Below are 24,546 nucleotides of genomic sequence, written 5' to 3'. Positions count from 1 at the left end.
GCTTCCTCCGAGTGGTGCTCAACATGGAGAACTACTGATTCATCAGCTGAGGGAGGGTGGTAGGTGGTAATCAGCAGGTTTCCATGCCCGTGTTTGACCTGATGCCATGAGATTTCATGGGGTCCGGAGTCAATGTTGAGGACTCCCAGAACCACTCCCTCCTGACTGTATACCACTGTGCCGCCACCTCTGGTGGGTCTGTCTTGCCGGTGGGACAGGACATACCCAGGGATGGTGATGGAGGAGTCTGGGACGTTGGCTGAAAGGTACGATTCTGTGAGTATGGCTATATCAGGCTGTTACTTGACTAGTCTGTGGGACAGCTCTCCCAATTTTGGCACAAGTCCCCAGATGTTAGTGAGGAGGACTTTGCTGGATCAACTGGGCTTGGTTTGCCTTTGTCATGTCCGGTGACTGATGGTCCAATACCGGGTGTAGCGGGATTGTACAACTGAGTGGCTTGCTAGGCCATTTCAGAGGGCAGTTAAGAATCAACCACATAGCTGTGGGTCTGGAGTCACATATAGGCCAGACCGGGTAAGGAAGGCAGGTTTCCTTCCCTAAAGGACATTAGTGAACCAGATGGATTTTTACAACAATCTGGTAGTTTAATGGTCACCATTACTGATACTAGCCTTTTATTCCAGGTTTTATTTACTTAACTGAATTTAAAATCCCCAGCTGTTGTGGCAGGATTCGAACTCATGTCTCTGGATTATTAGTCCAGGCCTCTGGATCATTAGTCCAGTAACAACCACTATGCTGCCGTACCCTTAATTATCTCTCCTTGTAAAAATGAGGTAAGATAACGAGTCACGCAGCTTGTCCATTTAATGGATTGACTTATTTTTTGAGATAACCTTGATTTCTAGACAATTTCTAGCTGCAACAACTGACCTCCTGCATCTTAGCTTCCAGGTCCAAGATTGTCACGTGCAGTTCTTTGTTTAAAAATTGACTGCCCTTGCACATGGGTTTTTCCTCTTTATTTTGTTAATTCTGACCCCAGGAAGAAATGGAGGGTGGGGGGGTGCTTCTGATACCTTCCCCATGCAGGGAACCAAATGCCATCCAAATGGACTGTCCCACTCTCCAGGAGTATATTCTCTGCTGACATCTCATGCCGTGTCATAAATAGAATTTCCTCACTGCAATTGGTGTGAATATTTGCTCACCATCTGAGATGAGATAACTAATTGCTTAATGTCCTTGGTCACTAAAGAGACTTCTGCAATGCCTGGCTCACAAACACCTCATGCTCCCCTCCATCTCAGTGCTGTAGCCTGTCACTTTTTAAACCTGTGTAAATTCATTTCCCCCCTCCCCCCACCTAAACTCAATATCTAAACACAATTGCAAATCCTTTCCATTGAAAAAAGAAAATCAAAAATCTTGAAACGTCATATTCTATTTTCAAGGGACATAGTCCAACATTGTGAAAAACTATTCTAATGCGATAGAAAAGAATGAATTGCAGAACATGGTTCTCAAGAACCAAACATTTGGTTGGGTGCACAATGGGGTGTGCACTAAAGTTAGTTCCATAACACAAAGGAGTCAGGAGGCAAGATTTCTCCTCCTGCCCACCATCCTCCCCAATTTTTCTCTCTGCAGTTCCGTAGGCGTTTGCAGCCTTTTTCTAGATTCACTATGAAGAATGGCAGCTTGGGTGCATTACCAGTGGGTGTCAGCATGTGACCTTGAAGGACATGACAGCAGGGTACGATTCTGCCCTCACTATGTCCAAAGGTCCACACTCTCCAGCAGGAGTAGCAAGCAGGAGCAGGAAACCAGGATGATTTTTCCTCTCTCAGTCAAGGGACACTAAGGCCAATTAAAGAACCCTTATGGCCATTCCAGCTGAGGTCAGTTAATTCAGTAGATGCCAAGGATTGAACGTTGGGCATTCCCATCTACACAGCTCAATACATCAGACAGTGCATTAACCTGTTCAGTACTCAGGGCAGCTTAGGAACCAAGATCTGTCCAGCAGCAACATGTCTGACCTCAATGAAGATGAGTGCATACAACAGAGACAATGTCATAATTGAACACCTTGCATTCAGGACAGGGTGTCTTACGGAATAAAACAGATTACTGAAATTCATCAAGTTTTGGAACCAGGACTGTAGTGACAACCAAGGATCCAACAGAAGTGAATATCTCCAAAAACAGCCATGGCCCAATGATCTGTTATCCTCACTGATGAAGTGTTAGGCTGCATTTACATTATTCATAGAGCCTGACCTGACTCTGTGGTGAAGTGGACTGAGCGCCCCGGAGGAGGAAGTCTCCCTCCGCATCGCTCCCACATTAGGGCAGGCCCCGATTTCCAATTTACACAACTGCTCATGGCTGGTGCAAAGCCATTTTCAATGATGCTACAGTTAAAGTGTAAATGCCGCCTTAGTTACTCTCTATCCATAATACTGCTGTGTGTATTGAAACCATTCCGCTTCAATGGATTACATGAGCTCTACCCTACACAAAGATACCAGTCACTTTAAATGCAGTTTCTGATCAAGTGAACACCATTTATCAACACAGCCACAGCCACTGAATATAATTAAGGAGGAGATAGATAGATTTCTAGACACAAAAGGCATCAAGGGGTATGGGGAGGAATATGGTATTGAGATAGAGGATCAGTCATCATATTGAATGGCGGAGCAGGCTCGTAGGGTTGAATGGCCGACTCCTGCTCCTATTTTCTATGTTTCTATCCCTAAATAGGCAAAAGTATGCAGAGTGATGAGATATATTTATACGGTCCTTCCACAAAATATACCCAAAGGGTTACATATATTAATTTGGTTTATTACAATGGTATTACAAAATTAATGTTTTAAATTTGAATTTCCCCCATTTCTTTGTAATTACAATCTGGAGCACACATCCACCATGAAGCTCCAGTGCATGTCTTACCCTGGATATTTTTCCCTCCCCAGAGCACATCAGGATCTGCAATTTGTTTAAAAAGTGTAGGAAAGCAGCACACCCTCAGTCTACAAAGGTGGCTATACAGAGCACCTAAACTAGGGGTAAAAATAATTTGCCTCCTTTATAAACTGCCTGCACAGCAACATTTCTGTTTCCTATTATCTCCAGAACGAGATTTAAGTCATCTTACAAGATCGGTCCGCTTTGGAAATTCTCTCAGCTGTAGTGGTGCTGGTCAGTCCCATAAGTGGTCTGAGCAGCATGCATTCAGGAGTGTGCCCATACTGCCCACTATCTAATCATATAATAGAGTATTCCAGGGCTATAATAAGACCCCCTTGTGATCTGAACTGAATATCATTCTTTCACGCATGCACTTTTCCAAAGTAAATAATTCTAGGAAAACAATTAATTTGACCCGTGTTACATGTATGAAAGAACCCACCGGGAGCAGAGACCATTTTAATTTGACAACTGAGCAGGAGGTGTATAATTATGAATGTAAAACATTTGATGGTACTTCTAAGAATCCACTGCTTTTCAGAATTTGCTGATTTAAGTTGTGGTTTCATTAAGTTGGCATTGGGTCAAATTTTGAGTGTCATTGAACAATAGCAAGAACAGTTTTTCAATGAGATTGTGATTGCTGGGTTCAGCTCAGATTTGACAACCATAAGTCAATGCTGCTCTCAATATTATAGTCTTCTAATATTATAATACCAAAGTACATATACACAGTGCTGTCACTAGGATTTCAGTACAGCGTAATGATGGGAGTATGGAATTTTCACACTCTGTCAACTTCAACTGTGGAAAAATACCCAGTAGAATTCTAGATTGGGTTGTGCCTAGAAAGAGCTGTGTGACACTGGGGTATAGTAATGGTCCGTCACTGGTGACAGTAGCAGGAGCAATTTGAGGTAATGAATTGAAGATCATTAAACATTAGTAAAATGTATTGGCTTAGTTTCAATTCTTCCTGTAGCGTATTGGTAGCAACATATGACAGATGCCTGGTGACAGCGTAGATGGACACATACAGTCTACAGAAGTGGTCAACCAAACAGTTGTTAGGATGCAAGGGCAAAAAAAAAATGAAGGTTTGGAAACATTTTCTGAACACATCTGCCCAGATGACCAGAAGCTAATTTCCAGCACATTACGACATCTGATATACAGCTGGTAGCTGAACCCCACCAACTCACCCATTTGAAGCTCAGGAATTGTCTCCACCAATGACCAATCTGAGCTGAATCCACAGTGGGACTTATCCATGAGGTTGTCCAACACCTGCCTGACTGTTTGTCTTTCGTCAACCATCATAGTTTTGGAACTCTCATCAGACATGTGGACTCGTATCACCAGCTGCAAGGACAGGATCACACAGTTAATCAAGCAGCTGGACTTTCTACTTCATTACCTACAAATATCAACATATATCAATGCTCCTGATCTAGCTTCCCAAAGGAAAACTGTGCAGCCCTAAAGTGGTATTAATACTGCAAACATCCTTTGCAATTTACCTTGTTTCAGGGCAGCAGCTTAGTTTCTAATCACCCACACTTTTTAACAGACAAATAAATACTTACCTTATCAGTCAACTTGTATTTTTTTATATAAGGGTTGAGAATTACAAAGCTTCCAGCAAGCCCTCAATCTCTAGTTACTGTGGCTACACCTCAAACTTTCATATTCACCCAAATCTTTTTCTCAGATTGTAAGAGATACACTTGCTCATGTTGCTCTGAAAATTTACCTGCCGGTCCGCGCAGTCTTAAGGCAGTACCGTAGTGTACCCAGTCGCACCCAACTGTGGTGTTCATTTTCTTACCTCATCCATGAACAGCATGGATATAAATGTAGGGGGTCACCTATGTTGAATCTGGTATACTCACCACCTGCCCAACTCTGTCAGACTGTTAGGTTGAAGAGAAGTAGGTGATCTGTCCACACCTGACCCAGTCATCAAAAGATGATCAAGAGCTATGTAGCTTGACTCACCCAAGGAAGGTACCTTGTCACGACTTGTTGGTTCCTCACTCCTCCCCCCTCCCCACCCCGGACAGCCTAGCTGAGGCTGTGAATTTACCGAGTTGGAGAGTTAGTAGTCACTTCTTACCATTCCGACTGGGACACAGCATTTCAGTGCTTAAAAATAACGGATTACCAAGGTAGAGAAAACAATTTAGTTTTTAACACACTTTTTGAAAACTCCTTGTACTTGGGGAAGTGGAAAATGCCCCTCTTCTCAGTGTTAGCATCGAGCACTCAAAGATCAGGGATAACATGGGTTAGAAATAATGTAGGATAGATGGCTCTACTGCTGGGCTTCGCTTTGTATTGCATCATCCGACTAATGCCTTACTCACAAAGAAACATAGAAAATAGGAGCAGGAGTAGGCCATTCAGCCCTTCGAGCCTGCTCCGCCATTCAATATGATCATGGCTGATCCTCTACCTCAATACCATATTCCCGCACTCTCCCCACACCCCTTGATGCCTGCCGTGTCTAGAAATCTATCTAGCTCCTTCTTAAATATATTCAGTGACTTGGCCTCCACAACCTTCTGTGGTAGAGAATTCCACAGGTTCACCACCCTCTGAGCGAAGAAATCTCATCTCATCTCAGTCCTAAATGTCCTATCCCGTTTCCTGAGACTGTGACCCCTCGTTCTGGATCCCCCAGCCAGGGGAAACATCCTCCCTGAATCCAGTCTGTCCAGCCCTGTCAGAATTGTATATGTTTCAATGAGATCTCCTCTCATTCTTCTAAACCCGAGTGAATACAGGCCGAGTTGACCCAATCTCTCCTCATACAACAGTCCTGCCATCCCAGGAATCAGACTGGTGAACCTTCGGTGCACTCTCTAAAAGAAGGGTCCGAGAGTGGGAGAAGAGTCCCGAGAGGTGAGCGCAGTGTAAAAGGAGAGTCCAGAGAGGTGAGCGCAGTGTGAAAGGAGAGTCCTGAGGGCGGGAAGAGAGTCCGAGAGGTGAACGCAGTGTAAATCTAAGGCAAGTCATGGCAGCAGAGCTCGCACCCATGATATGCTCCTCCTGCACTATGTGGGACGTCATGGACACAACATGTGTGCAGGAAGAGTGTCCAGCTGCAGCTACTGGCTAAATGCATTTCGGAGCTGGAGCTGTAGGTGGATTCACTGTGGAGCATCTGCGATGCTGAGATTATCGTGGATAGCACGCTCAGTGAGGTGGTCACACCACAGGTAAAGATTACGCAGGCAGAAAGGAAATGGGTGATTGCCAGGCAGAGTAAAAGGACTAGGCAGATAGAGAAGGAGTCCACTGTGGCCATCTCCCTCTCAAACAGATATACCGCTTTGGATACTGTTGGGGGAGATGGCTTATCAGGGGAACAGCCAGAGCCAAGTTCGTGGCACCACGGGTGGCTCTGCTGCACAGGAGAGGGGGAATAAGAGTGGCAGGGCTATAGTGATAGGAGATTCAATTGTAAGGGGAACAGATAAGCGTTTCTGCAGCCGCAAACGTGACTCCAGGATGGTATGTTGCCTCCCTAGTGCTAGAGTCAAGGATATCACGGAGCAGCTGCTGGGCATTCTGGAGGGGGAGGGTGAACAGCCAGTAGTCGTGGTCCATATCGGTACCAACGACATAGGTAAAAAAAAAGGGATGAGGTCCTGCAAGGTGAATTTAAGGAGTTAGGAGATAAAGTAAAAAGCAGGACCTTAAAGGTAATGATCTCAGGATTACTACCAGTGCCACGTGCTAGTGAGTTGTGCCACGTGCTAGTGAGTATAGGAACAGGAGAATAGACCGGATGAATGCGTGGCTGCAGGGATGGTGTAGGAGGGAGGGATTTAGGTTTCTGGGACATTGGGACCGGTTCTGGGGAAGGTGGGACCTGTACAAGCGGGACGGGTTACGCCCGAGCAGGACCGGGACCAATGTCCTCGCAGAGGTGTTTGCTAGTGCTGTTGGGGAAGGTTTAAACTAGAATGGCAGGGGGATTGGAACCTGAGCAGGGAGACAGAGGAGGGGGAAACAAGGATAGAAACAAAAGACAGGAAGGGATGAAGCAATAGTGGAAGGCAGAGAAAACAAGTGCGAAAAACAAATAGGGCCATAGTGCAAAATAAAACTAAGATGACTAGCAATCTTAAAAAGACAAGTCTAAAGGCATTGTGTCTTAATGGGCAGAGCATTCACAATAAACTAGATGAATTAACAGCGCAGATAGATATTAATGGTTATGATATAGTTGCGATTACGGAGACATGGCTGCAGGGTGACCAAGGGTGGGAACTGAACATCCAGGGATATTCAATATTCAGGAAGGACAGGCAAAAAGGGAAAGGAGGTGGGGCAGCGTTGTTAGTAAAGGAGGAAATCCATGCAATAGTGAGGAAGGATATTGGCTCGGAAAATCACGATGTGGAATCTGTATGGGTGGAGCTAAGAAACACCAAGGGGCAGCAAACGTTGGTGGGGGTTGTCTATAGGCCCCAAAACAGTAGTGGAGATGTAGGGGAGGGCATTAAACAGGAAATTAGAGACGCATGCAAGAAGGGTACAACTATAATCATGGATGACTTTAATCTACATATAGATTGGTCAAACCAAATTAGCAATAATACTGTGGGGGAGGAATTCCTGGAGTGTGTACGTGATGGATTTCTAGACCAATACGTTCAGGAAACAACTAGAGAACAGGTGATCCTAGGCTGGGTATTGTGCAATGAGAAAGGATTAATTAACAATCTTGTTGTGCGGGGTCCCTTAGGGAAGAGCGACCATAATATGATCGAATTCCTCATTAATATGGAGAGTGAAGTAGTTGAATCCGAAACTAGGGTCCTGAATCTAAATAAAGGAAATTACGAAAGTATGAGGTGCAAGTTGGCTATGATAGATTGGGGAACTTTACTAAAAGGGATGACGGTGGATAGACAATGGTTAATATTTAAAGAACGTGTGCAGGAATTACAACAATTATTCATTCCTGTCTGGCACAAAAATAAAACAGGAAAGGTGGCTCAACCGTGGCTTACAAAAGAAATTAGGGATAGTATTAGATCCAAAGAGGAGACCTATAAAATTGGCAGAAAAAGTGGCATACCTGAGGATTGGGAGCAGTTCAGAATTCAGCAAAGGAGGACAAAGAGATTGATTATGAGGGGAAAATAGAGTATGAGAGTAAACTAGCAGGGAACATAAAAACTGACTGTAAAAGCTTCTATAAATATGTCAAGAGAAAAAGATTAATGAAGACAAATGTAGGTCCCTTACAGTCAGAAATGGGGGAAATTATAATGGGGAACAAAGAAATGGCAGAACAATTAAACACATACTTTGGTTCTGTCTTCACAAAGGAGGACACAAATAACCTGCCAGAAATGTTAAGGAACCAAGGGTCTAGTGAGAGGGAGGAACTGAAGGAAACCAGTATTAGTAAAAAAAAAGTGCTTGGGAAATTAATGGGGCTAAAGGCTGACAAATCCCCAGGGCCTGATGATCTACATCCCAGAGTACTAAAGGAAGTGGCCCTGGAAATAGTGGATGCATTGGTGATCATCTTCCAAAATTCGACAGACTCTGGAACAGTTCCTACAGATTGGAGGGTGGCAAATGTAACCCCACTATTTAAAAAAGGAGGGAGGGAAAAAACAAGGAATTACAGACCAGTTAGCCTAACATCAGTAGTGGGGAAAATGCTAGAGTCTATTATAAAAGATGTGATAACAGAACACTTGGAAAGCATCAACGGGATTGGACAAAGTCAGCAGCATGGGTTCATGAAAGGGAAATCATGCTTAACAAATCTACTGGAGTTTTTTGAGGATGTAACTAGTAGAATAGATAGGGGAGAACCAGTGGATGTGGTGTACTTGGATTTTCAGAAGGCTTTTGATAAGGTTCCACACAAGAGGTTAGTGTGCAAAATTGAAGCACATGGGATTGGGGGGAATATACTGGCATGGACTGAAAATTGGTTGACAGACAGGAAACAGAGAGTAGGAACATAGGAACAGGAGTAGGCCATTCAGCCACTTGTGCCTGCTCTGCCATTTGATAAGATCATGGCTGATCTGTGATCTAACTCCATATACCTGCCTTTGGCCCATATCCCTTAATACCTTTGGTTGCCAAAAAGCTATCTATCTCACATTTAAATTTAGCAATTGAGCTAGTATCAATTGCCGTTTGCGGAAGAGAGTTCCAAACTTCTACAACCCTTTGTGTGTAGAAATGTTTTCTAATCTCACTCCTGAAAGGTCTGGCTGTAATTTTTAGACTGTGCCCCCTACTCCTAAAATCCCCAACCAGCAGAAATAGTTTCTCTCTATCCACCCTATCCGTTCCCCTTAATATCTTGTAAACTTCGATCAGATCACCCCTTAACCTTCGAAACTCGAGAGAATACAACCCCAATTTGTGTAATCTCTCCTCGTAACTTAACCCTTGAAGTCCGGGTATCATTCTAGTAAACCTACGCTGCACTCCTTCCAAGGCCAATATGTCCTTCCAAAGGTGCGGTGCCCAGAACAGCTCACAGTACTCCAGGTGCGGTCTAACCAGGGTTTTGGATAGCTGCAGCATAACTTCTGCCCCCTCGTACTCTAGTCCTCGAGATATAAAGGCCAACATTCCATTTGCCTTCTTGATTATTTTCTGCACCTGTTCATGACACTTCAATGATCTATGTACCTGAACCCCTAAGTCCCTTTGGACATCCACTGTTTTTAACTTGTTACCATTTAGAAAGTACCCCGTTCTATCCTTTTTTGATCCAAAGTGGATGACCTCACATTTGTCTACATTGAATTCCATTTGCGGCAGTTCTGCCCATTCACCTAATCTATCAATATCGCTTTGTAATTTCATGTTTTCATCTACACTGCTTGCAATGCCACCAATCTTTGTGTCATCGGCAAACTTAGATATGAGACTTTCTATGCCTTCATCTAAATCGTTAATAAATATTGTGAATAATTGAGGTCCCAAGACAGATCCCTGCGGGACTCCACTGGTCACATCCTGCCAATGTGAGTACCTTCCCATTATCCCTACTCTCTGTCGCCTTTCGCTCAGCCAACTTCCGAACCAAGTCCGTACTTTTCCCTCGATTCCATGGGCTTCTATCTTAGCTAACAGTCTCTTATGTGGGACCTTATCAAATGCCTTCTGGTAGTCCATATAAATAACATCCATTGACATTCCCCTGTCCACTACTTTCGTCACCTCTTCAAAAAACTCAACCAGGTTTGTCAGGCACGACCTACCTTTCACAAATCCATGCTGGCTCTCTCTGATTAACTGAAAATTCTCAAGATGTTCAGTCACCCTATCCTTAATTATAGACTCCAGCATTTTTCCCACAACAGATGTGAGGCTAACTGGTCTATCATTCCCCGGTTTCCCTCTCTCTCCTTTCTTAAAAAGCAGAGTGACATGTGCAATTTTCCAATCTAGAGGAACAGTTCCTGAATCTAGAGAACTTTGAAAGATTATAGTTAGGGATCCGCAATGTGCTCACCTACTTCCTTTAAAGCCCTGGGATGGAAACCATCTGGTCCTGGGGATTTGTCATTCAAACGGGTCTTTTTCCAGGTGGCAGGCAGTGACTAGTGGGGTACCGCAGGGATCAGTGCTTGGGCCCCAGCTATTCACAAAATATATCAATGATTTAGATGAGGGAATGAAATGTAACATTTCCAAGTTTGCAGACAACACAAAGCTGGGGTGCAATGTGAGCAGTGAGGAGGATGCAAAGGGGCTCCAATGTGATTTAGACAAGTTGGGTGAGTGGGAAAGAACATGGCAGATGCAGTATAACGTGGATAAATGCGAGGTTATCCACTTTGGTTGTAAAAACAGAAAGGCAGATTATCTGAATGGTGATAGATTGGGAAAAGGTGAGTTGCAACGAGACCTGGGTGTCCTTGTACACCAGTCGCTGAAAGTGAGCATTCAGGTGCAGCAAGCAGTTAGGTATGCGAATGGTATGTTGGTCTTAATTGCAAGAGGATTTGAGTACAGGAGCAGGGATGTCTTACTGCAATTATACGGGGCCTTGGTGAGACCACATCTGGAGTATTGTGTGCAGTTTTGGTCTCCTTATCTGAGGAAGGATGTCCTTGCCATGGAGAGAGTGCAATGAAGGTTTACCAGACTGATTCCTGGGATGGCAGGACTGACATATGAGAAGGTCGACTAGGCCTATATTCACTAGAGTTTAGGAGAATGAGAGGTGATCTCGTTGAAACATATAAAATTATAACAGGACTGGACAGACTAGATGCAGGGAGGATATTCCCGATGGCTGGGGAGTCCAGAACCAAGGGTCACGGTCTCAGGATATGGGGTATGCCATTTAGAACCGAGATGAGGAGAAATTTCTTCACTCAGAGGGTGGTGAACCTGTGGAATTCTCTACCACAGAAGGCAGTGGAGGACAAGTCATTTGATGTATTCAAGAAGGAGATAGATATATTTCTTAATGCTAAAGGGATCAAGGGATATGGGGAAAAAGCAGGAACAGGATACTGAGTTAGATAATCAGACATGATCATTTTGAATGGCGGAGCAGGCCCGAAGGGGCAAATGGTCTACTCTTGCTCTTATTATCTATGTTTCTATGTTTCCCTCTTTGGCAAGTATATCCTTTCTTAGATAAGGAGACCAAAACTGCACACAATACTCCAGGTGTGGTCTCACCAAGGCCCTATATAACTGCAGTAAGACATCCTTGCTCCTGTATTCAAATCCTCTTGCAATGAAGGCCAACATACCATTTGCCTTCCTAATGGCTTGCTGCAGCTGCATGTTTGCCTTCAGTGACTGATGTGCAAGGACACCCAGGTCCCTTTGTACATCAACATTTCCCAATCTACCACCATTTAAATAATACTCTGCCTTTCTGTTTTTCCTTCCGAAGTGGATAACTTCACATTTATCCACATTATACTGCATCTGCCATGTATTTGCCCACTCACTCAACTTGTCTAAATCACCTTGAAGCCTCTTTGCATCCTCCTCACATCTCATGATCCCACCTAGTTTTTTGTCATCAGCAAACTTGGAAATATTACATTTGGTTCCCTCATCCAAATCATTGATATATATTGTGAATAGCTGGGGCCCAAGCACGGATCCCTGCGGTACCCCGAAAAAGACCCATTTATTCCTACTCTCTGTTTCCTGTCTGTTAACCAATTTTCAATCCATGCCAGTATATTACCACCAATCCCTTGTGATTTGATTTTGCACACTAACCTTTTATGTGGGACTTTATCAAAGGCCTTCTGAAAATCCAAATAAACCACATCCCTTATCTATTCTACCAGTTACATCCTCAAAAAACTCCAGTAGGTTTGTCAAACATGATTTCCCTTTCATAAATCCATGTTGACTTTGTCTAATTCCGCTGACATTTTCTAAGTTTCCTGTTATCACATCCTTTATAATAGACTCTAGCATTTTTCCTATTACTGATGTTGGGCTAACCGGTCTGTAGTTCCCTATTTTCTCTCCCTCCTTTTTTAAATAGTGGGGTTACATTTGCCACCCTCCAATCTGCAGGAACTGTTCCATAATCTATCGAATTTTGGAAGATGACAACTAATGCATCCACTATTTCCATGGCTACCTCTCTTAGTACTCTGGGATGCAGAATATCAGGTCCTGGGGATTTATCAGCTTTCAGTCCCATTAATTTCTCCAGCACTATTTTTTTTTTTACTAATACTAATTTCCTTTAATTCCTCCTTCTCACTTGACCCTTGGCTCCCTAGCATTCCTGGAAAGTTATTTGTATCCTCTTCAGTGAAGACAGAACCAAAGTATTTGTTTAATTGCTCTGCCATTTCCTTGTTCCCCATTATAAACTCTCCCGTTTCTGACTGTAAGGGACCTACATTTGTCTTCACTAATCTTTTTCTTTTTACATACTTGTAGAAGCTATTACAGTCCACTTTTATGTTCCTTGCAAGTTTACTCTCATACTCTATTTTTCCCCTCTTAATCAATCTCTTGGTCCTTTTTTGCTGAATTCTAAACGGCTCCCAATCCTCAGGCTTGCTACTTTTTCTGGCAACTTTATATGACTCCTCTTTGGATCTAATACTATCCTTAATTTCTTTTGTTAGCCATGGTTGGGCCGCTTTTCTTTGTGTTTTTGCGCCAGAAAGGAATGTATAATTGTTGCAATTCATGCATTTGTTTCTTAAACGTTAGCCATTGCCTATCCACTGTCATGCCTTTTAATGAAGCTTCCCAATCTATCATAGCCAAGATGTGGAGATGCCGGTGATGGACTGGGGTTGACAATTGTAAACAATTTTACAACACCAAGTTATAGTCCAGCAATTTTATTTTAAATTCACAAGCTTTCGGAGATTTTCTCCTTCCTCAGGCAAATGTTTCAAGATCTCCTTGAAGCCTACGCATTTATACATATTGAACAATAATAAATGGTGTTTACAGACTGCCCCTGCAACTGCCCGTTGCCAAGGCAATCACCGTGTTCAGACAGAGAGGTGTTACCTGCAGAACCTCCGAATACACATTCAATAAAAAAACAAACAGGGAAAAAAGAGAGCATGGTACATTGGCGAGACCATGCAGACGCTGCGACAACGGATGAACGGACACCGCGCAACAATCGCCAAACAGGAGGGTTCCCTCCCAGTCGGGGAACACTTCAGCAGTCATGGACATTCATCCACCGACCTTCGGGTAAGCGTACTCCAAGGCGGCCTTCGAGACACACGACAACGCAAAATCGTCGAGCAGAAATTGATAGCCAAGTTCCGCACCCATGAGGACGGCCTCAACCGGGATCTTGGGTTCATGTCACGCTACACGTTACCCCACCAGCGAACAAATGTTATCTGTTTTTAATATAATGGGTCATTTGCTGGCTCTCTCTGCCTTCCGGATGTTTCTGCCTCTCTCTGTGTTTTTTTTTCTCTGTTTTTTTTTTCCCTGTTTGTTTTTTTATTGAATGTGTATTCGGAGGTTCTGCAGGTAACACCTCTCTGTCTGAACACGGTGATTGCCTTGGCAACGGGCAGTTGCAGGGGCAGTCTGTAAACACCATTTATTATTGTTCAATATGTATAAATGCGTAGGCTTCAAGGAGATCTTGAAACATTTGCCTGAGGAAGGAGAAAATCTCCGAAAGCTTGTGAATTTAAAATAAAATTGCTGGACTATAACTTGGTGTTGTAAAATTGTTTACAATTATCATAGCCAACTCACTCCTCATACCTTCGTAGTTTCCTTTGTTTAGATTTAGGACCTAGTTTCGGATTGAACTACTTCATTTTCCATCTTAATGAAGAATTCTATCATGTTATAGTCACTCTTCCCTAAAGGACCCCGCACAACAAGATTATTAATTAACCCTTCTCATTGCACAATACCCAATCTAGAATAACCTGTTCCCTGGTTGTCTCCTCAACGTACTGCTCTAAAAAACCATCTTGTACACACTCCAGGAATTCATTCTCCACAGTATTATTGCTAATTTGGTTTGGCCAGTCTATATGCAGATTAAAGTCACCCATAATTACTGTAGTACCCTTGTTACATGCATCTCTAATTTCCTGTTTGATGCCATCCCCTACATTACCACTACTGTTTGGAGGCCAAAAGACAATTCCCACCAGTGTTTTCTGCCCCTTGGTGCTTCTTAATTCCACCCAGACTGATTCTACATCTTGATTTTCTGAGCCAATATCCTTTCTATTGCTCTGATTTCATCCTTTACTAACAACGTCACCCCACCTTCTTTTCGTTTTTGCCTGTCCTTCCTAAATATTGAATACCCTTGGATATTCAGATCCCAGCCTTGGTCACCCTGCAGCCATGTCTCCGTAATCGCAATTATATTGTATCTGTTTACATCTATTTGCGCTGTTAATTCATCTACCTTATTACGACTGCTTCGTGCATTTAGATACAGTGCTTTTAGACCTGTCTTTTTAACATTTTTAGACATCTTAACATTTTTTTGTACTATGGCCCTATTTGTCTTATTACCAGTTTTTTTACCCTGACCCTATTTGTTAGTGCGCTCTTTTGTTTGTACGCTCTGTCCCTTCCTGACACAATCGGGTTGTCCTTACCCCAATCACTTTCCTGCACTGCTTCCTTGTCTTTTCTCTTTAGCATTCTAGATTTCTCTCCACTGGGACCCTCCCCACACTCCCCCCTCCCCCTCCCCCCCCCCCCCTATTTAGTTTAAAGCCCTATCTACCTCCTGAGTTATTCGATTCGCTGAAACTCTGGTCCCAGCATGGTTCAAGTGTAGTCCATCCCAACAGAACAGCTCTCTCTTTCTCCAGTACAGGTGCCAGTGCCCCATGAATCAAAACCCACTTCTCCCACACCACTCTTTGAGCCACGCATTCATCTTTCTAATCTTATTTACCCTATGCCAATTTGCTTGTGGCTAAGGTAATAATCCAGTGATTATTATCTTTGTGGTTCTGCTTTTTAATTTAGTTCCTAGCTGCTCAAACTCTTTCAGCAGGACCTTTTTCTTAATCCTACTTATATCGTAGGTACCTACGTGGACCACGACAACTGGGTCCTCCCCTTCCCCCTCCAAGTTTTTCTCCAGCCTGGAGGAGATGTCCTTAACCCTGGCACCGGGTAGGCAACATAGCTTTCGGGGCTCATGCTCCTGGCTGCAGAGAACAGTGTCTATCCCCCTAACTATACTGTCACTGACTTAACTAGCTGAGAATCCCTTCATGCTACCAGGTTCCCATCATGTTGATTCAGCTGCAGACATCATTCCGGCATTAACCTCCACCTTGAAAGACACCCGCATCACAGAGAGCCCTGGAATGAGGCAAAAGTCCATCTCTGATCTGCATATGGAGGCAATTTTGTATCATTTTGCTTCAACGTGGCTGTATTGAAAAAGACTGTGGCTCTGGATGTCAGGCTGGCATCAGGAGTGAGCCTTCCTCTGTAGTGCAGATGTAAGTACTGCCATGGAGTCAGATATCCCATTTAATGCTCTTCTGCCTACAGCGGTGCTGCTGGAATAGAAATGAGGGGCTGGAACTGCCTTTGGAGACAAAGAGACTCACTGACAGTCTCCCCAAAAATAATGGATAAAGTGGTGTAGTGGTTATATTAATAATCCAGAGACTGTGAGTTGAAATCCCACGATGACAGTTTGAGAATTTGAATTCAGTTTAAAAAAATCTGGAAATTAAAAGCTGGTATCAGTAAAAGTGACTGAAGTTGTCAGATTTTTTAAAAAACCCAAATGGCTCACTAATGTTCTTTAGGGAAGAAAACCTGCCATCCTCACCCAGTCTGGCCTATTTATGGTTCCAGGCCCACAACAACGCAGTTGACTCTGAACTGGCCTAGCAACCCACAGTTCTATGAAACCGCAGTTGTTCAAGAAGGCTCATCACCGCCTTCTTAGGGCAACTAGGCAATAGGCACTATTTGAAGAAGAGCAAAGGAGTTCACAAAATTTAAAAGACGCAGTTCTCTCGGGAGGCAGTTGCCATGAATTGTACAACTGGGGAGAAGAGTTTGCGCAGTGGAGAAGTTCACTTTGTTAAATTTGGTCTGGAGTTCAGTTCACACAGGATTTGCTTGAGGATGAACCTGAGGGTGTGAGTGGGGAATAAACGCTGGCCTTGCCAGTGACGCCCACATCGCAAGAATAGATTTAAAAAATTGCTGTCACCCTCGCCAGGGTTTCTTGTGCGACTGTCATTTTATTCTCACGAGTGGTCTAAGCTGGCAGCTGGCTGTTTGGCCAGAGATTTTCACAGTGTGAACCTCTGAGTCTATCCCAACATCAGGGAAGATCCATGGCCAGAATGGCACTCATCAACAGAACTCTGCCGAATCCACCTTGCAGTATAAACTGCCTAAATGCAGCACCATGGAAACCAGCTCATTACACAAATGAGCCATTGGAAGAGGATCTATAATGTAAACAGTAGCTCACTCACAAAGTGACACCAAGAACATAATAGTCCTCTAATTCCCCACTCAGGTTCATCCTCAAGCAAATCGTGTGTGAACGGAACTCCAGACCAAATTCAACAAAGTGAACTTCTCCACTGCGCAAACTCTTCTCCCCAGTTGTACAATTCATGGCAACTGCCTCCCGAGAGAACTGCGTCTTTTAACTTTTGTGAACTCCTTTGCTCTTCTTCAAATAGTGTCTTTTACATCCACCTAAGTTTAACGTTTGATCTAAAAGACAGCGCCTCCGACAGTGCAGCACTCCCTCAAAACTGCACTGGAGTTTCAGTCTAGATTATGTGCACAAGTCTCTGGAGTGGTATTTGAACCCATAACCTTCTGACTCAGAGACGAGAGTGCTACCACTGAGCCACGGCTGACCTTTTTCTCAGGGCGGGGAGAGAGATGGAGCTGGGAGAAGTGCGGGGATGGGCTGGAAGAGGGGGGGACCAGAGATTCGGGGCAGGAGATTGGGACTCGGCGGTGGGGAGGAGACGGAGATTGGGAGACAGTGTTTGGGGGGTTGGGAGACAGTTTTGGACTGGTGTTGGTGGGGTGGGGGGGGGGGTGGAGAAAGAGGGTCGAGAGAGAGAGATTTGGACTGTGTGGGTCGGGAGATATTTGAACTGGGGGGGGTTTCAGGAGACAGATTTTGATCTGGGGAGGGGTGTCGGGAGAAAGATTTGGATTAGTGGTCGAGAGAGAGATTGGGGACTTGGGCGGGGGGAGGGGGGGCGGGACACTGAGATTGAGACTGCGGTTGTTCAGGAGAGAGGTTTGGACTGGGGTGGGTCAGGAGAAAGATTTGGACTGAGGGGTGGAAGGGGGCTACGACTGGTTCTGGAGTGCGGTCGGGATTTTGGAACTCGGGAGATTGGAGCTTGGGGTGGGGGGGGGGGGGGAAGAGAGGGAGACGGTGACGGACTGGGGGTTGGGAAGAGGGTGATAGGGTTTGCATTTATATTTTTAAAATTCTTTCTTAGGATGTGGGCATCACCAGCAAGGCTGGCATTTATTGCCCATCCCTAGTTGCCCTGAGAAGGTGGTGTAAGCCTTCTTGAACCACAGTGGTTTGATACAACTGAGTGGCTTGCTAGGCCACTTCAGAGGACAGTTAAGAATCAACAACATTGGTGCGGGACTGGAGTCACCTATAGGCCAGACTAGGTAAGGATGTCGGGTTTCCTTCCAAAAAGGACATTAGTGAACCAGTTGGGAGTATACAACAACCGACAGCTTCATGGTCACTTTTACTGATGCCAACTTTTTATTTCCAGATTTTTGAAACTGAATTCAAATTCTCAAACCGAAATCACTCTGCCAAAACAAAATCAAAGGGTCTGGTAATTATGAAAGCAGCTTAAAACAGAGCACATCTCCTCAACTTACCTGGGAGTCAGCATCTGAGGAGAGACCAGATATGTTAACATTTCAGGTGTAGACCCATTGCGGGAACATCTCTCCACATGTGCTGACTGACCTACTGAATGTTTCCAGCATTTTCTGTTTTTGTTTTGATTATTTGCATCTGGATATTTTTTCTTTGCTTTTTGCCACCCCCTTACCTTTTTGATTTGTGCCTCTTTGATCTTCTCCAACGCCACCCTGATTTTCTCTGCTTTCTGCCTGGCAGCCTGCTCCTCCTGCAGATACACAGTGAGCAAATTAAGATGAATCAGACACGATAATGTACCAGAGGAATACACCTTACAGACACAGGTCAGCCGAAGGGAAAACGGCTCCCTGTGACCAAACACCACTGTGTGCAGTGAGCTCAGGGCACATTTCAGTCAACATCCCCAAAGCTTGCAGCATCACACAGGAGTTTGAATGGGATGTCACTAAAGAACAAATATTCTTCACGACATCAGCTTTTAGTCTTTCACCTGTTTATGAGATGAAATTAACTGGAATTCAAAAATCTCACAACCGATAGAAATTTTGCAAAGGATTTTCCTTTGTTTTACCTGTTCTCTCAAGGGAACAAATTGCATTTGCTATTGACGAGACAGTATTCACATCCAATTGCATTCAAGGCAACAGCAACTTAACAACTGCTACATTTATATCCCCTGATTTTTTAAAAAAAAGTCTTTCAAATATGTAATGAAAAACATATTTTTTAAAAGGGGCAAATGAGCAGGTTAAAGATAAACTCAATTTCAGTTGCCGTCATTCTTACTTGAAATGATTATCCATGAAAACCACCCTTTAAAACAAGTTGCATCAGTTTACCTGCATGCTATGTATGGCACAAAGTGGTATCCTGACAGAGCTTTGGTTCGAACAAGCTGCGTTGTGCACACGGACAGCAACAGCTGGGATGGTTCAGGGGTATACCCATAATAAACATAATCCCACGCCACAAAAGACTGCGCTGCTAACGTGATGACAGTGCCCAAGCTATTAGCTGAGAGCCCAATTAAGCAAAGAGCAAAAAACACCTCAGCAGAAGGCCCCTGCGCTAACACTGCTGCTTTTAGAGAAATGATCAATTCTCCCCGCCTCCTTTTTAATTTTACATTATACATGGATAACAACTGGTGACGTTCATTCATCATATGCCAGTTAGATAATATCAGACACAGCAGGTGCAGGCACATCAGGGAACAATGGGATTTTTATATTTTGATGTTATAAAGCATCAACTTCTGTGCATTTTCCTTGAGACCAGAGGCCTCTGGGGAGTCCCAGCCTCAAATCACAAAGGTAATTAAATGGTATCTGTCAACAAGTTATATGCATTGAACCGATAAGATAACTTACTCTGAACCAGAAAACTGTTATAATATAGATATGCTTATCCATAGTTGTCAGCGTCTGCAAACTAAGGTTTGTCCTCCCTTGAGGTATACAAATGAAACTGGTATTCCCTTGACCACCTGCTAGTGCTGGCTAGGTTGTCTTGTGTAAGGAGAAAAGAAGGGGCTCTCCCATCCCTTTCGAGGTATATTTCCTGAATGGGCAGCCAGGCAACTGCACCGCCATTCGCCCCAGGGAGAGCCAGCCAAGTGCAGAAGGGACACAAGAGAAAAGTGCCAATTCACCATTTAAAAAAAATATACAAAATTGATAGGCTAATGGGATGGAATGTACATTAAGAACAAGAGGATAGCTAAGGAAAAGGTGGGACCCATCAGGGATGATAAGGGTAACTTGTGTGTAGAAGCAGAGGATGTGGGTGGGGTTTTAAATTAATATTTTATCTCCGTATTCACAAAGGAAAGGGATGATCCGGACGTAGTAGTTAAAGAGGAGAGGTGTGAAATATTGGACAAGGTAAACATAACGAGAGAGGAAGTACAAGAGGGACTTGAATCCTTGAAAGTTGGTAAGTCACCAGGGCCAGATGGATTGTTTCCTAGGCTATTGAAGGAAGCCAGGGAGGAAATAGCGGAGGCTCTGAGGATCATTTTCCAATCCTCACTAGATACAGGGGAGGTACCGGAGGACTGGAAGACTGCAAACGTAGTACCATTGTTTAAAAAGGGTACGAGGGAAAGGCCGAACAATTATAGGCCGATCAGTCTTACCTCGGTGGTGGGCAAACTATCAGAATCAATACTGAGAGATGGGATAAACTTGGAAAAGCATGGTTTAATTAGGGATAGTCAGCATGGATTTGTTCAGGGAAGGTCATGCCTTACAAATCTGATTGAATTCTTTGAGGAAGTGACAAGGAGGATTGATGAGGGTAGTGCAGTGGATGTTGTCTACATGGATTTTAGTAAGGCATTTGACAAGGTCCCACATGGCACTGGTCAGAAAGGTAAAAGCCCATGGGATACAGGGAAATGTGGTGAATTGGATCCAAAATTGGCTCAGTAACAGGAAACAAAGGGTAAAAGTCGATGGATGTCTTTGCGAATGGAAATCTGTTTCCATTGGTGTGCCACAGGGCTCAGTGTTGGGCCCCTTGCTGTTTGTGGTATATATTAATGATTTGGACTTGAATGTGGGGGATGATTGGCAAATTTGCAGATGACACAAAAATTGGCCATGCAGTTGATAGTGAAGAGGATAGCTGTAGACTCCAAGAAGATATCAATGGGTTGGTGGAGTGGGCGGAAAAGTGGCAAATGGAATTCAACCCGGAGAAGTGTGAGGTAATGCACTTAGGGAGGGCAAACAGTAAAAGGGAATACACAGTAAACAGGAATATATTGAGAGGGTAGAGGAAGTGAGAGACCTTGGAGTGCATGTGCACAGGTCCCTGAAGGTGGCAGTACAGGTAGATAAGGTTGTGAAGAAGTCATACGGAATGCTCTCCATTATTAGCCGAGATATAGAATACAAAAGCAGTGATGTAATGATGGAACTGTATAAAACGCTGGTATGGCCACAGCTGGAGTATTGTGCGCAGTTCTGGTCACCACATTACAGGAAGGGTGTAATTGCTCTGGAGAGAGTGCAGAGAAGATTTACAAGAATGTTGCCTGGGCTTGAAAATTGCAGCTAAGAGGAGAGATTGGATAGGGTGGCGTTGTTTTCCTTGGAGCAGAGGAGGCTGAGGGGAGATTTGATTGAGGTGCACAAAATTATGAGGAGCCCAGATAGAGTAGACAGGAAATACCTGTTTCCCCTAGCGGAGAGTTCAAGAACTAGAGGACATAGATTCAAGCTGATTGGCGGAAGGATTAGATGAGATATGAGGAAAACCTTTTTTTACCCAGAGGGTGGTGGGTGTATGGAATTCGCTGCCCGAATTGGTGGTAGAGGGAGGGACCCTCAACTATTTTAAAAAGTACCTGGACCTGCACCTAACGTGCTGTAAGCTGCAGGGCTACGGACCGGGTGCTGGAAGGTGGGATTAAAATGGGCACCTGGTTGTTCTTCCAGCCGGCATGGACATGATGGGCCGAATGGCCCCCTTCTGTGCTGTATATTTTCTATGGTTCCAACATCATTTTATACTGCATACTTAAAAGATACATTTCTGATTTTCTGTTCACACAATATGTTTCACTTGAATCATCTGGGCTCCATTTTAAAAGTAGTTTGCTCAGTTCAGTGATATTGGTTGCAAGAAATGGGATCAGAAGCCATAAATCCTCCATCATTAATTTGGTGATTTTCTCCCCTCTCCTTCAGAAGACACTGATTCTTGCTGGGGTACAGTTTCACAGGCGCCAATCAATCATTCTCCAATACCTTGCAATTTCATTCATTCTTTGTGAGGGAGCTTACAATGTAAGTGTTGGCACCTTTAATCATGGGGTGCATTACAACTGAGCCTGCTGCTGTCCTCTTCGGGCTTCCAGCTTCCCTCTTTCCAGAGACAGTCATTGGACAGTGAGTTCAGGACACCGAGGCCAATTTTAGAAACCTTACAGCCACCCAGTTGAGATCAATGAACTCAACACAGACCAAGAATCAGCCCTGTTTGTATAGCTCACTTATTTCTTCAACTAATCCATTGGAGGATCCACCTGCCCCAGTTTCTGAATTTGAACAATAAATATGAACATGTTCAACAAAGGCGAAGAGTTGGATTCTGTAATTGGGGGAAAATGTTTGCTGTAAACATCTGAGAAAATTATGGAGCTGACTTCTGAGCCTGGTGTGGTACACTGAAAGTTCAAAGGACTTGTCAACAGGATGGCTGATGGGGTCTAAATGTCTGCCGGAAAAATTACAGCTTATTCTAAAGTCAGCAAGACTCTGGCATGGAGCTCCGTCCATTGAGCCATTCCTGAGTGGAACAACCAGCAAATGTTAAGAAGTCAAATAGCTGATGCAAACACACAACTAACTGCGCTGTCAAAATCTAATCCAACTTATTCTTCTGTTTAAATTTAACTTCAGATGGTAGAGACATAGTATACAGGATCTGAATCAGTCCCTGCCAAGAAAACCCAGATGTCCAGTTAACACCCTGCTGAGCCAACATAATGAAAGGATCTCTGCAACCTGCAGGTGATCGTCTCACTTTCCTTCCCGAGACATTTAACTCTGATTTTAAACCAAATTATGCTACGGCTCGGTATATCCACATGCACACACCCGGCTCGGGCTATCCTCGCGCACACGCCAGGCTCCAGCTCGGGCTATCTGCGCGCGCTTGCCCAACTCCAGCTCGGTCTATGGGCGCGTGCGTGTGCTCGGCGGCCCAACACCGGCTCCAGCTATCCGCGCGCGCCCCACCACCTCTCCGCCACCCAACGCCGCTGCGCGCTCCCGCGCTCGGCTCAGGCGATCCTGGTGCACGCCCCCAACACCGGCTCACGCTATTCAGAGACTTCAAATACAGTTTTCATTTTCAATCAGTAGCAAAGAAGTTGAATGTTACTGAACACGTGGTTACCCTGTGGAAACACATCCAGTGTTTTATATTGCTTCTGTGACTTTAAAATACATCAGGTAATTTTTAAGGATGCAAAAGAAATTGCATTGACTTGTATCTGGATTCATCATTAAACTGCATTTTGCACTGGGCTATATCAGGACTAAAATTAAAAAGCAGATGCTACCATGGAAAACTGCACTCCTAGAGGTCATGTTCTTCCAGATTCCTGGGAAAATACAGCTCCATTTGCACCTTTATTGTTTAGAGTTTGCTAGTGTTGCAGCATTGTCACAATACCTGATAAAGTTACACAGAATTATATAGAATCTACAGCACAGAAACAGACCATTCAGCCCAAGTGATCTATGCCAGTGTTTATATTCTATAGCAGCCACCTCCCACTCTAATGACCTCTTCATACCCTGCCCACAGATCCCTCTATCCATCATGTATGCATCAAGCCTCCCCTTAAATACATCAATGGTATCTGCTTCAACCACTCCATGTGGCAGCAAGCTCCATATTCTCATCACTCCATGTAAAATGATTCCTCTTTAATTAATTATTTGATTTCCAGAAGGCATTTGATAAGGTCCCACATAAGAGACTGTTAGCTAAGATAGAAGCCCATGGAATCGAGGGAAAAGTACGGACTAGGTTAGGAATTTGGCTGAGCGAAAGGCGACAGAGTAGGGATAATCGGTAAGTATTCACAGTGGCAGGATGTGACAAGTGGAGTCCCGCAGGGATGTGTCTTGGGGCCTCAATTATTCACAATATTTATTAACGACTTGGATGAAGGCATGGAAAGTCTCATATCTAAGTTTGCCGATGACACAAAGATTGGTGGCATTGTAAGCAGTGTTGATGAAAACATAAAATTACAAAGGGATATTGATAGATTAGGTGAATGGGCAAAACTGTGGCAAATGGAATTCAATGTAGACAAATGTGAGGTCATCCACTTTGGATCAAAAAAGGATAGAACAGGGTACTTTCTAAATGGTAAAAAGTTAAAAACTGTGGATGTCCAAGGGGACTTAGGGGCTCAGGTACATAGATCAATGAAGTGACATGAACAGGTGCAGAAAATAATCAATAAGGCTAATGGAATGTTGGCCTTTATATCGAGAGGACTAGAGTACGAGGGGGCAGAAGTTATACTACAGCTATACAAAACCCTGGTTAGACCGCACCTGGAGTACTGTGAGCAGTTCTGGGCACCGCACCTTCGGAAGGACATATTGGCCTTGGAGGGAGTGCAGCGTAGGTTTACTAGAATGATACCCGGACTTCAAGGGTTAACTTACGAGGAGAGATTACACAAATTGGGG

The 24,546-nt window shown here is 44.0% G+C and overlaps 1 protein-coding gene across 3 annotated transcripts in view; it reads right to left on the bottom strand.

Moving 5' to 3' along the window:
• Window positions 1-24,546, bottom strand: part of raph1a (Ras association (RalGDS/AF-6) and pleckstrin homology domains 1a) — a 249,705-nt gene that overhangs the window by 53,534 nt on the left and 171,625 nt on the right. For all 3 annotated transcript variants that reach the window (XM_067987976.1, XM_067987977.1, XM_067987978.1), the window contains 2 exons: window positions 18,492-18,569; window positions 4,146-4,305 (listed from right to left, as the gene is read on the bottom strand). In XM_067987976.1, coding sequence (XP_067844077.1) covers window positions 4,146-4,305; window positions 18,492-18,569 — 238 coding nt within the window. The remainder of the gene's footprint in view (window positions 1-4,145; window positions 4,306-18,491; window positions 18,570-24,546) is intronic.

This window comes from Heptranchias perlo, chromosome 7 (assembly GCF_035084215.1).
Source record: "Heptranchias perlo isolate sHepPer1 chromosome 7, sHepPer1.hap1, whole genome shotgun sequence".
Lineage (NCBI taxonomy): Eukaryota > Metazoa > Chordata > Chondrichthyes > Hexanchiformes > Hexanchidae > Heptranchias > Heptranchias perlo.
Note: the sequence above shows the minus strand (reverse complement) of the source record. Positions and strands in the feature narration are given on the sequence as shown.